General features: G+C 38.1%; 1 protein-coding gene across 1 annotated transcript; it reads right to left on the minus strand.

Moving 5' to 3' along the window:
• Positions 1-4,556: 4,556 nt before the first annotated feature.
• On the minus strand, positions 4,557-11,379 carry tspan13b (tetraspanin 13b). The gene is made up of 6 exons (XM_041794241.1): positions 11,181-11,379; positions 6,101-6,268; positions 5,801-5,881; positions 4,961-5,074; positions 4,752-4,871; positions 4,557-4,669 (listed from the first exon to the last, which is right to left on the minus strand). Exons 1-6 carry the CDS (start codon positions 11,241-11,243, stop codon positions 4,595-4,597), a joined length of 621 nt encoding a protein of 206 aa, XP_041650175.1. The 5' UTR covers positions 11,244-11,379; the 3' UTR covers positions 4,557-4,594.
• Positions 11,380-11,646: the final 267 nt, after the last annotated feature.

Below are 11,646 nucleotides of genomic sequence, written 5' to 3' on the forward strand. Positions count from 1 at the left end.
TTAACAAGTCTGGGTGTGGTAGAACGTAACAAGAATGTTCAGCACATAAAGAAGTGATAGTTAGGACAGTGATTTTTTTGTCCACCAGAGGGCAGTAACTGTTTTTTCACCATGAAATGGTCGAATGCAGTCATGGACCAACGTATCTGCACCCCTGAAATTTTTTTTCAGAAAACACACGATTTCTTTTAGAAATTATTACAATTACAAATGTTTTTGGTAAACACATGTTTATTTCCTTCATGTGCATTAGAACAACACAAAACAACAGAAGAAAAAAGTCAAAATTGACATAAATTAACACAAAACTCAACAATGGGCCAGACCAAATGATTGGCACCCTTTTAAAACTGTGGGTAAATCATTTTATTTCAAGCATGTTGCTTATTTAAAATCACTTGTAGCAAGTGACAGGTGCTGGCAATGTAGAAATCACACCTTAGTTAGAATGTATTAAAGTTGACTCAGCCTTTGTGTTGTGTGCCTATGTGTGCCACACCAAGCATGGAGAAGAAGTCTGAGGACTTAAGAAGCAAAGTTGTTGAAAAATATGAACAATCTCAAGGTTACAGGACCATCTCCAGAGATCTTGAAATTCCTTTGTCCACTGTGCACAATATAATCAAGAAGTTTATAACCCATGGAACTGTGGCTAATCACCCTGGATGTGGAAAAAAAATTCAGGCTGTCCTGCAGACTCAGGGTGCAAAAGTGTCAGCTTGGACCGTACGTCGTAATCTGAATGAGATGAAGGGCTATGGCAGGAGACCGAGGAGAACCCCACTGCTGACAAAGAGACATAAAAAAGCCAGACTGGAGTTTGCAACAATGTACCTGAGTAAGCCTCAATCCTTCTGGGAGAACATTTTGCGGACAGATGAGACTAAGGTAGAGCTTTTTGGAAAAACACATCGTTCTGCTGTTTACAGAAAACAGAATGAGGCCTACAAAGAAAAGAACACAGCACCTACAGTCAAACATGGTTGAGGTTCAAAGATGTTTTGGGCTTGTTTTGCTGCCTCTGGCACTGGATGCCTTGACTGTGTGCAAGGAATCATGAAATCTGGAGACTATCAAAAGATTTTGGGTCGCAATGGAGGGCCTAGTGTCAGAAAGCTGGGTCTGCATCAGAGGTCATGGGTGTTCCAGCAGGACAATGACCCAAAACATACCTCAAAAAGCACCAAGAAATGGTTGGAGACAAAGCTGGAGAGTTCTGAAGTGGCCAGCAATGAGTCCAGATCTAAGTCCCATTGAACACATATGGAGAGATCTCAAAATTGCTATTGCAAGAAGGCACCCTTCAAATCTGAGAGACCTGGAGCAGTTTGCAAAAGAAGAGTTTTGTGACCCACTTCTGGATCCTGCCCAACCAGCTGAGAACTCAAGATCAAGAAATCAAGATAAGCAATAAAGAGAGACTCAGCAATATAAAGTGCAGCGTCTAGTTCAGGTCATGCATTGTGAGGCTCTGCCCTGCTCATGCATGCCATTATAAAATAATGTGTTAAAAAATAGAGCTAATTATAGAATGCACACCCTTAAGGTGTGCACATGCTCACTTTGCCTCACAGGATGGCAGAGCAGCAGCCGGGCAGTGTGAGCTCACAGTGACCTTGGTGAACAGGTTGGACAGCCTGAGGTGTCTGCAGTCATTCAGAGGAATTTAAACAGCCTGTGCAGTTCCTGGTTGGCATCCTGTTCAGGGTGAGGAATGTGAGCGAGTCATGCTGCACCAAGACTCTTTGACCAGCGGTGAGTCTGACAATCAAAGAATAAATACATTCTGGACACCAGCACTGCAAATCGGCATGTTTATTTTGGACAAGAAAAGTAAATAAGTACAAGTTTAACGCAGTTAATATGTGGGAAGATTTAGTCTACTTTAAGTATGTTTAAACAGCATTAAATACAAACACATCTATGAGGAACCTGCAACCTGCTTTGACTTTAAATTACACCAAAGAAATTTGAAATCCAAATCTACTGTCTGTAAAACATACCATTGTGAGTGGCTACAATTTTAAGTCTGGGAGTGGTGAGCACAGCCCTTCAGCCATCATGATGCTAACCTGCATTGTATTTGCATAGGGCGTGAGTCTGATGAGCACACAAAGCTGCTGTTGACATCCATCACTGAGCCAAAGAAGAATTAAAGAGCCAGCGTTTGCTCTCCTGATTGATAACAGCCTGATGTCTGTATACTTAACATTTAGTTACAACCTGTAAGCTTAGCTTACCTTATCATTCAGACTAAAAAGAACTCTCCCAGAATTTACATAATTCCCTGATCATAAACCTAAGTGTTCACTGATCTACACGACAGATCCTGGTAAGCTGTATTCTGTCATCCTGTTGTCTAAGGAAAGTTAAGAGGTTATTTTGTCAGCTTATTGGTCAAGTGTTGATCTGCATGGATCAAACAATAAAACTCAAATTTTCATTAAAGTTTCCATCATGTTTACAAAGTTAATGTGTTAATGGTTGTATAAGCAGTGATATAGAACATCAATGTGATTTTTTTTTTCTTTCTGAGGCGTTGGAATTGGAATTAACATATTATTTAACAGCCCTCCAATTTAGCATCAGTCTTTATCGGTGGATAAGTGCTGTGCTAAAGTTTGCATAAGGAGAGGTAGGTTGACTTGACTGGCATCTTTGTAGCTGATTGTAAGGAGGCTAATAGCTCAACTCAACTCTTTGCTTTTTTCTAGACTGACCCAAAGTTAGTTTGAGACAACACATGTGACTCTTAATAGTGGAGCTCACAGCCAGCCAACAGTGGGCATAAAATAAAAGTAGCTGAAATGTAAAATGTTTTAAATTTTTTGAAAACCGGTCACACTCGAGAGAGCACGGACACAACAGTTTCAAACAATTATTCTATCTTAAGGCCATCCTGGTGTGCATTACACTCGCAGAAAAACAAATTAAAAAAGGGGACAAGGGGCACAGATAGCCTCGTGGTTAAAGGCACACCTCATGTACGCGGGCGGCCCAGGTTCGAATCGGGCCAGTGGCCCTTTCCGCAGGTCTCTCCCCACTCTCTCCTCCCTGTTTTCAACTCTGTCCACTGTCCTCCGCTATCAATAAAAGCCCAAAAAGCCCAAAAATAAATCTTAAAAAAGGGGACAAAAACATGCGAGTCTGCATAGCTGTATTAATAATCAGTGTATGTTTATTTTAGTTGAGTTATATTCTACAGACTGTTGGTTGTGCTAACTTCTTGCCAGTTTAGCCACTAAAGCTCAGACTAGAAATCCATGAACAATAAAGTCACATGATGCAGACATGACTGGCTTTTAATTATGGTGGATAGGCATACTCAAACTTCTCTTATACTTCACTTTTTTTCTATTTTGTTACGTTGCAGCCTGATGCGACAGTCAAAAATATTCTCATTAGTCTACACTGAGTACCCTATCATGATAAAGTGAAAACAGAATTTTAGAAACTTTTGCTAATGTATTAAAACTAAAAAAAACTGGCATATCACATTAATGTAAATATTCAGAGCCTTTGCAAAAAAAAACTTGAAATTGAGCTCAGGTTCCACTCATTTCCCTTGATTGCCACTGAGGTGTTTCTACTTCTGATTGGAGTTCACCTGTGCTAAATTTAATTGATTGGACATCATTTGTTAAGGCACATCTCTCTACAGAAGGCCTCACAGCTGACAATGTATATCAGAGCTAAGGCCAAGCCATAAGGTCAAAGGAACTGCCTGCAAAGCTCAGAGACAGGATTGTTGCAAGGCACAGATCTAGGAAGGCTATGAAATGATTCCTGCTGCACCGAAGGTTCCCATGTTACTTTATGTTAATGACTCTATATTGATGAGAATAAATATGAATTTAAACGAGTGTGGCATCAGGTAAGTAAAGGGTGTCTGAATACTTTCTGAATGCTCTGTATATGTTTGAATAAGAAGTAGTATTAGTATTTAGTATGCATATACAAACACATGGCTGTTTCTGTTTCCAGTCTTTATGCTAAGCTAATAAACTGCTTCTCATGCTTAGAGCTTTTAAGACATGGCAGTGATATTTTTTCATCTTGCTCCAAGCAACAAAGTGAATGAGGGTATTTCCCTGGTGTTCTTATTTTCAGAGCAAGGGTTATGTTTATAGCAGCAAAAAAGTCTAATTCGAATTAAATAGATACAACAGCCCCTATAAAAGTAAGGTATAAGCTTCTGAAAGATAAAGCACATTCATTTTCTCCAAACAGAGGTTGAATTTATGAGGAAGAAAAGCCCCTTTCTCACATATGGTTTGTCGTTCCAAGAAGAATCTACCTGGTCAAACCAGTTGTTGATGTTAGCTTTAAACAAACTTTAGACAGGTGCTGTGTAGCTGCCATAACTCGGTCTGTTTGCTAACTTTAAGATTCTTTATGACTTTAATCTACTTGTGTATAACACTTCATTATACAATCTGTACAAGACCACAGAAATAGTCACAGTTTAGCTACAGTGGTAATAGAGTTGCATTCTAGTTTAAGGTCTTTAAATGCCCAGAAAAGTGTGATCTACAAAATTTAGAGGAGAGCAAATATTCAGCAGTGCATGTTTTAGGTTTATTAAACAGAGTGGTTATAGAAACGCTCCTGGATTTGATCGAGGGTCTTTGATGTTTCTGTATCGGTGTGCGAGCCAAACTCCAACGATCTAGAGGGAAAACAACAATTCCTTATTTTATTAAATGTAACTTCAAAACTCATAGCATTCATCACTATGGAGTATTACTGACCTCAGTGAAACTAAAGAAGAGTCCGATACCTCCCACAAATCTCAGCACCTCTCCTGCATACTGCTGGATGATGCTTGCACACGTGTTACAAATTGATGCAGAGCTGGGGTGAAAGCATGACTAGAGAAAGAGGTGATCAGAGAGAGAGAGTTCAGAGCCAGACATGATAGAGAAGCAATAGAAGAAAAAATATAAAATGATAAACTTACAGCTGCACATGTGCCGTTGGGGTTAAAGGTAGAGTAACCACAGCAGTTGAGAGTTTTCTCTACGTCCCTCTGAGTAGCATCTGATTTGTTCCATCCAACTTCCAGGAGGCTATTCTGCAGATGAGAATAAATCTGTTTAAAACTGCAAAATAAGCAGCAGGATGAGATAGCTAAAGGAATAGAGTTGTGTTGGAAAGTTGGTCGTAGGGCTGAACTACTTGGAAACATAATCTAATTGCATTTTTTCCCCTATATTGAGATTTAATATGCAATTATTCAACAAACTTACACTAAACACGATATCATATCAATTAAAATAGAGCAATTTTGAAAAAAAAGATTGCAATTAGTTTAACTGATTGGAGGTGATCAAACTGAATGTGAATTGTTGTATTAAAGGGAATGATCATTTTCATGTCATTCTTATTTGGATTAAAAACAAACAAAAAAAACCCCACATGCTACAAAAAATGTAATAAACTGCTACATTGACATGTTTCAGGTCAAGGAAATATTGCACCATCTGCGATTTCAAAATTACAGAAGGACATACTGAATTTAACTTCATTTCAATAAATTGCCCTGGCTGACTTCGTCGACAACAAAAAGGTCAGAGGTTTAAGCCCCAACATATGGAGTGTGTGTGGTGTGAATGGTTAACTGTGGCCTGCAGTGAAAAAAACACTTTGATAAATTCATTTCCATTATCATTTCAAATAAACACCTTTTGAATCAAAGAAAATGTGAGAGTATGGTAAAAACTATCAGTTAAACTCAGTTATGGCAAAAATGTGTGCATTATTCAAAAGCTTTGTAATTCAACAAGGAAAACAAACATACCTGTTGGTCTTTATTCAGGGACAGACATGCACAGGACACTGAAAACTGAACGACGAAAACTACAAACAGGATCATCATGTACTGGATCAAGTTAAGGAAGTTTCAGCCCAATTAAAAATAATGATACACACTGAAAAATCTCTACAGCTATTAAAGCCCTGGAATAAAGTGGAATGAAATCCTCCTGGAGCCTCTTGTTATTTACTTTTCATTCTTTTTGGCACTCAGCAGCTATCAAAAGCTGTAAGGGAACTTTCTGTGCTCCTGCAAACAAACCTTGAAGGAAAAACCAAAGGATACAAAGAAGAGCAGGACCTGATGGTGCTTCAGGGCACCGCACAGACCAACAAAAGCCACCAGGAAGAGGAAGATGCCCACGCCGATGACCCCAGCTACTACTCTGATGCTGGAGACCAAGCCGAACCATTTCCCCCAGGCTGCCACGCCGACCAGCAGCAGACTCACCATCTGAGGAGGAAGTCAAAAAATGTTGGCATGAAAGGAGGAAGTGCAATCAATGTTATCTTTTGAAGGAAGAGGGTACGTGTCGGGAGGCCCAAAACTGCGTGTCAGCTGAGAGATAGTGTTCTGTTTTTCACTAATGCTGCTGTTCTGATTTCTTTACTCTTAAACTGTATTTAAATATCCTTCTTCAAGTTAGAGATGTAAAAACAGCTTTTTACAGGACATAGCTGCCGATCACTGATACCCTGAGACACTAAACCTTGTTAGTGTGATACATTCAGCGATGGCTGAATAATGAAGCTGTGTCTTTTCCTTTCATTTTCATTGGCAGAACAACAAGAGAACAGATCTTCTCCAACCAGGTTATTCAGGTACAGTCACATCTATTTAGTGAAGTAAAATACTTAGCAAAATTGAAAGTGTAACTTAGATATAGTCAAACACTTTAAAAGAGTCTACACTAGTCCACACTACATGTAGTTAAACTAGGTTTTTGAAAATTTTAAACATTTTAAAATATGACAGAGCTGCAGTAACTCTTGAAAATCTGGGGCAAGGTGGGTTTCTGACAAGGACAAAGCAGAGTCAACCCCATAGCAGAGCATGCATACTGATGAAGATTATGCACTAAAAGTCCTTGAGGAACACCTGAAGTCAGATGGATCTCTAACTCAGTGGATAGCTTCAAATATGTCTCACATCAAAAACAACAATACACCTGAAACATGAGCAAAATGACCTTCACAGGGATCACAGTACAGCAGGCAACACCCAAACACAACTTAACACATATAAAACACATCTAAACACTCTGCCCAAGGGCATGATGGGAAACTAACTACACATCCTGCTTGAAAACGCAGTGGGCAGAACTTCGATCAATTGACTCTTTGCAGAGTTAAACTCACACTGGTGGATCAACACTTAAATAACTCCAACAATACAGAAAAATTCACTCAAAACTGAGTTAAAATTACACTTTGGGAGTTAAAATCAACTTTGAAATATTAAACCCTGAGATATCAGCACTCCAGGATTTAGCTGTGTCCAACAGCTGTTTTGGGATATGATGTGGAATCATTCTCTCTCTATGTCCTACCGTGTATGTCAACAGAGGTGGAAAAAAGTACAAGAGTATTATACTCAAATAAAAGTACAATTACTCTTGTTAAAACCTGCTTTAGTAGAAATAAAAGTGCTGATTTCAAAAAAGAACAAGTACTCAAAAACACCTCTAACACGTAGTTAGTTTCTTTTCACCCCTGAAAGAAGCTTTCCAAATATTCAGACAAAACCACAAAGAACCTCACTCAGTGTGTAGTGAACAGTGTATAAGAAGTAGGTGTTTTAAAGACAGCATGTGACTTTTCTGCATGGATGATTAAAAGATTAATCTTGGTGTAAATGTTAATCCATACAATCAAAAATGTAACACAGAGTGCAAGGCTCTTTGTGCAGCAAGTTACAAAAGTCAGGTGTCTATCAAAACTAAGCATGACTGTCAGGTTACATAAATTATCCTAAAAATGGATCTAAACAATTATTCCACTTTTATGACAAACCCAGTATCAGTTTGTATGAAGCGTAGGGTTAGTTCAGAATACATGAAAGTCATATGCCCAGCTTTAATCAGCTGACTGGCAGCTGATTGAATTTAGTTCCCCATCATTAGTAACCAATCACAGCTCATTCTTTCATCAAGGCAGTCCGTTTAAATGTGACACTTCCATTCTGCTGGCACAGCTTCCCTCCTCTTCTCGAGCCTAAAGCTTCTGTTTTAACCTCCTGTGCTTATCTTTTAGCACTGGGCTTCCTGGAAGTCCAAGAATGCTGTACTATAAACCCATGGCCACACTTTTAAGCAGAACCTTCCTCCTTTTTTTGTAAATCAGTCAATTTGAAAATTCATGGATAACAATAATAATTATATTTTAGCATTAAAAATATCATTTGTGTTAAAGAGCTTCCACATATTGGTGTATTAACCATTGCAGAAACATAAAAGATGATTTTGGTAATTACCAATGCTGTTAATTTAGGGCAGCTGTGCCATAAACCTTACTTTGGTTGGGGTTAGGGTGGTCTAATAAATTTGTTAAGCACTGTACATGTCTATCATGTTACTATTTTTAAAGATTTTGTTTTAGACATTCTTTGTGTGAACCACATTAAACTAAAAATGTGATTTTAAAAGCAGATGTTTTTACATTTAAGCTGTTGTTTAGTAAATGACTCTACATTAGGTTTATGTTTGATATCAAGCTGTTACTCCAGCTACAGTAGTTATGCTTTATAAAGAAAGGCGGCACCCAGCTATTACTTGATCATCCACAGATTTAGGGCCAGATTTTCCACAGCCCATTTAAGTGTCTTGTTTGTTTAATCAGCCTGAAGATAATAGTCAGGTATGACACACTAAAGCATCACATGGCTGTGTGAGAAGATTTAACAGTCAATTTTATTTAAATTAGGCCTATTAGATTATCAACATTGTCAAAGATTCATTTTCTGGCATTCAACAAAGAAAGCTGACCTATGGAGGCTCAATAATTTTTGACTGAGGACTTAAATAAAACATCTCTTTCTCTGAGATCATCCAGGTCACCAGGATATAAAATCCTGTTTTAAAGCTCCAGTGAGAAACTTTAGTTTTTGCTGGTTTTGTGCCCCATGTGGACAAAGAGTGGACGTGTGTTCCAAGCTGCATACTTCTGTACTGAATATTTTGGGTGCACAAAGTTTGTTCACACTGAGAAGGATGTTAACATGCAGTTTAACACTGGTGCACTCAAAACTGTCCAAGAATTGAGTGTGGAAAGCTGGACACTTCTCACCCTTAAAGAACACCACACACTGGTGATGCAGCAGATATGGTGCCAAGCAACGGCGGCACATGTTAATCAAGTATAAGGCAATTAGGGAAAAATATGTCTTGTTTTCTTTGAGGGAATCATATTAGAACAAAATACAAGTTCATAAATGTCATAGTTGGTGACAACAGCTATCAAATGGCAAGGCTGATTGCCTTGCCTGTTAACTGCCTTGTTTGAAACCTATGGCAGGGAAAAGTGACATAGGCATTAAATGACTGGAAGTGATTTAGCCTAGATGCTGATGGTCTTTATGGCTGATGTTGACTGTATGGAGGCAACACTACCAATGCTCTCTTTGTGGTCTTTTTAAGCTCATTAATATAGAATTACACATCTGTATCAACAAAAAACATTGCTTTTTACCTGGTTTCACCTGACCTGGTTTATACCAATATATTCACTAATTTAGTATTAATTTATTTAATAAATTTAGGCTGTGTCATCCTTTTTGCCATCCTCAGAAAGTTAAATCCATTCAAAAATTCATAAGTTAATAAAAAAAATAGTCAAGGCCATACGCCTAAGTCAAGGGTGGGCAACTGGCAGCCTGGGGACCACATGCAGGCCCCCTCCTCACTCAGTGTGGCCCCCAAGTCTATTTCAGAAACCATGAAATTAAAAACATGATGAAAGACAATATCTGCTGTGAAAAAATTAAGATTTGGGATGAACAATTTAGGGCTTTATCTAATTGTGATTTTTCCCTAATATTGCAATCTATTATGTTTGTTAATTTTTTTTTTTTTGAAGTTCCTCAGGTTATATATGTATTCTCAACAAACAAGCAATAAATCATTCTTTATTCTATATTTTCAAGATTATAGCTAACACAATATTTGGTAGATTAAACTAAGGCTGGACAATATTGAAAAAAAAAAAAACATTAACTGTGATTATTTTGACACGTAGCAAATTTAATATGAATTGTATTGAAAGTAACATATATTTTATGCCCTACTAATTTTAACACAAACACATTCAAAAACAAGGAAAGTAAAAATTTTAAGAAATTATCTGAGAAGAAATTACACTTAAATGTTTGCATGACATGTAGAGCATAACAACTCTGTTTCACAAAATGTATAAAAACACATTTCAGGTTAAAGAATAACAGCACCTCCTGCGTTTTGAACATTTCAGTAGATGTACTGAAATAAATTAATTCATATTTGCACTTAAGTTTAAAATTTCCAATATTGGTGTAAAATGATCAGAAACGCTTTATCTTCTTTTTCCCCATTCAGTTATCATATAGCTACTAGTAGTTACATTGAGAATATCCTAAAATTTGTAACAATTTGGCCCTGTTGCATCGAGAATTAACTGGTAACCAAAATTGATCATCCTTGGCCAGCATGCTTTAAGACAAACAAGATACCAGCCAACGTTTGGTCAGCCATGTTTAACAGAGGATGACGTCAACGTAAGTTATGAACCAAAATACTGTCAGATAACCATGTTTTTAATTGGCAATTGTACACTAATTTATCACATGGGAACTAATATTTCGATGTATTATGATAACACCCGTGAATATAGGTCAAAATAATCGCCACTGTTGCGGTCTACCGAGTGACCGTGTTATCTGGCGACTTTCAGCCGAATGGTTGTGGTTGTCTTAGTAACAGCTGGTCACTGGTTGTCGTAGTCACGACGGTTAAGTGCCCAAGCGACCCCCCCTTAAGCAAATACACGGGCTATTTGATAAATTCGTAATAAACATCTTAACCTAAAGGCATCCGGACACTACCGTCTTCGGCATCTGTTTGAAGTACAACTTCAGACCTATGCCACAGACCAATTCGGCTGTAACTCGCCAGTCAACACGGTCATTCGTAAAACCGAAACACCTGCCAGCACTCGTGCGGCATTTCCCAAGCAGGGGAAACCGATTAAACCCAAACGTTTTCATTTTTTCTACAGCTAAACTTTGAGTTACATTTCCTCCCTAAAAGTCAAGACAAAGACGCAGAGACTTCTCATCTTATTAAACCTTTTTTTTAGGAAGCAACTAAGCGTGCAAAAGCAGGAGATTTACTTACAACATAAAGTATATTGAGAGAGCAGAGTGCGTTCTTGGTGCAAACGAATCCTCCGCAAACCATCGCTCCAACTTTTGTGAAAGTCCTCTAAATGATAAATCTGAATTCTCCAGCTGTTTCGGAGAGACTATGGTGGTTCAGGTTCTTCAGACTCCAGTTGGCTTCTCGTCTGCAGGTGGAAAAACCACAGAGGGTTTCCTGAATCATCCTGCTCGCTGATTGGTCGGCTAATTCTGACTAAACAGTGGCCTCTGTTCTCAATGCAAATAATTGTTCCTGTTCTGTGTGATAGCCAACAAATTAGACAAGATCATCGAGTCACCCAGGATACAACTGTGCTCACGTGTAGGCATACCTTTTTCTGCAGGTTTTTCCGTCAGAAATATTTTTAATTCACGATTAGATGTAAATGTTTTAAAAACAACCCATACCTTTGTACACATTAAACAAAACATTTTTAAAAAAT

Source organism: Cheilinus undulatus, linkage group 8, assembly GCF_018320785.1.
Source record: "Cheilinus undulatus linkage group 8, ASM1832078v1, whole genome shotgun sequence".
Classification (NCBI taxonomy): Eukaryota; Metazoa; Chordata; class Actinopteri; order Labriformes; family Labridae; genus Cheilinus; species Cheilinus undulatus.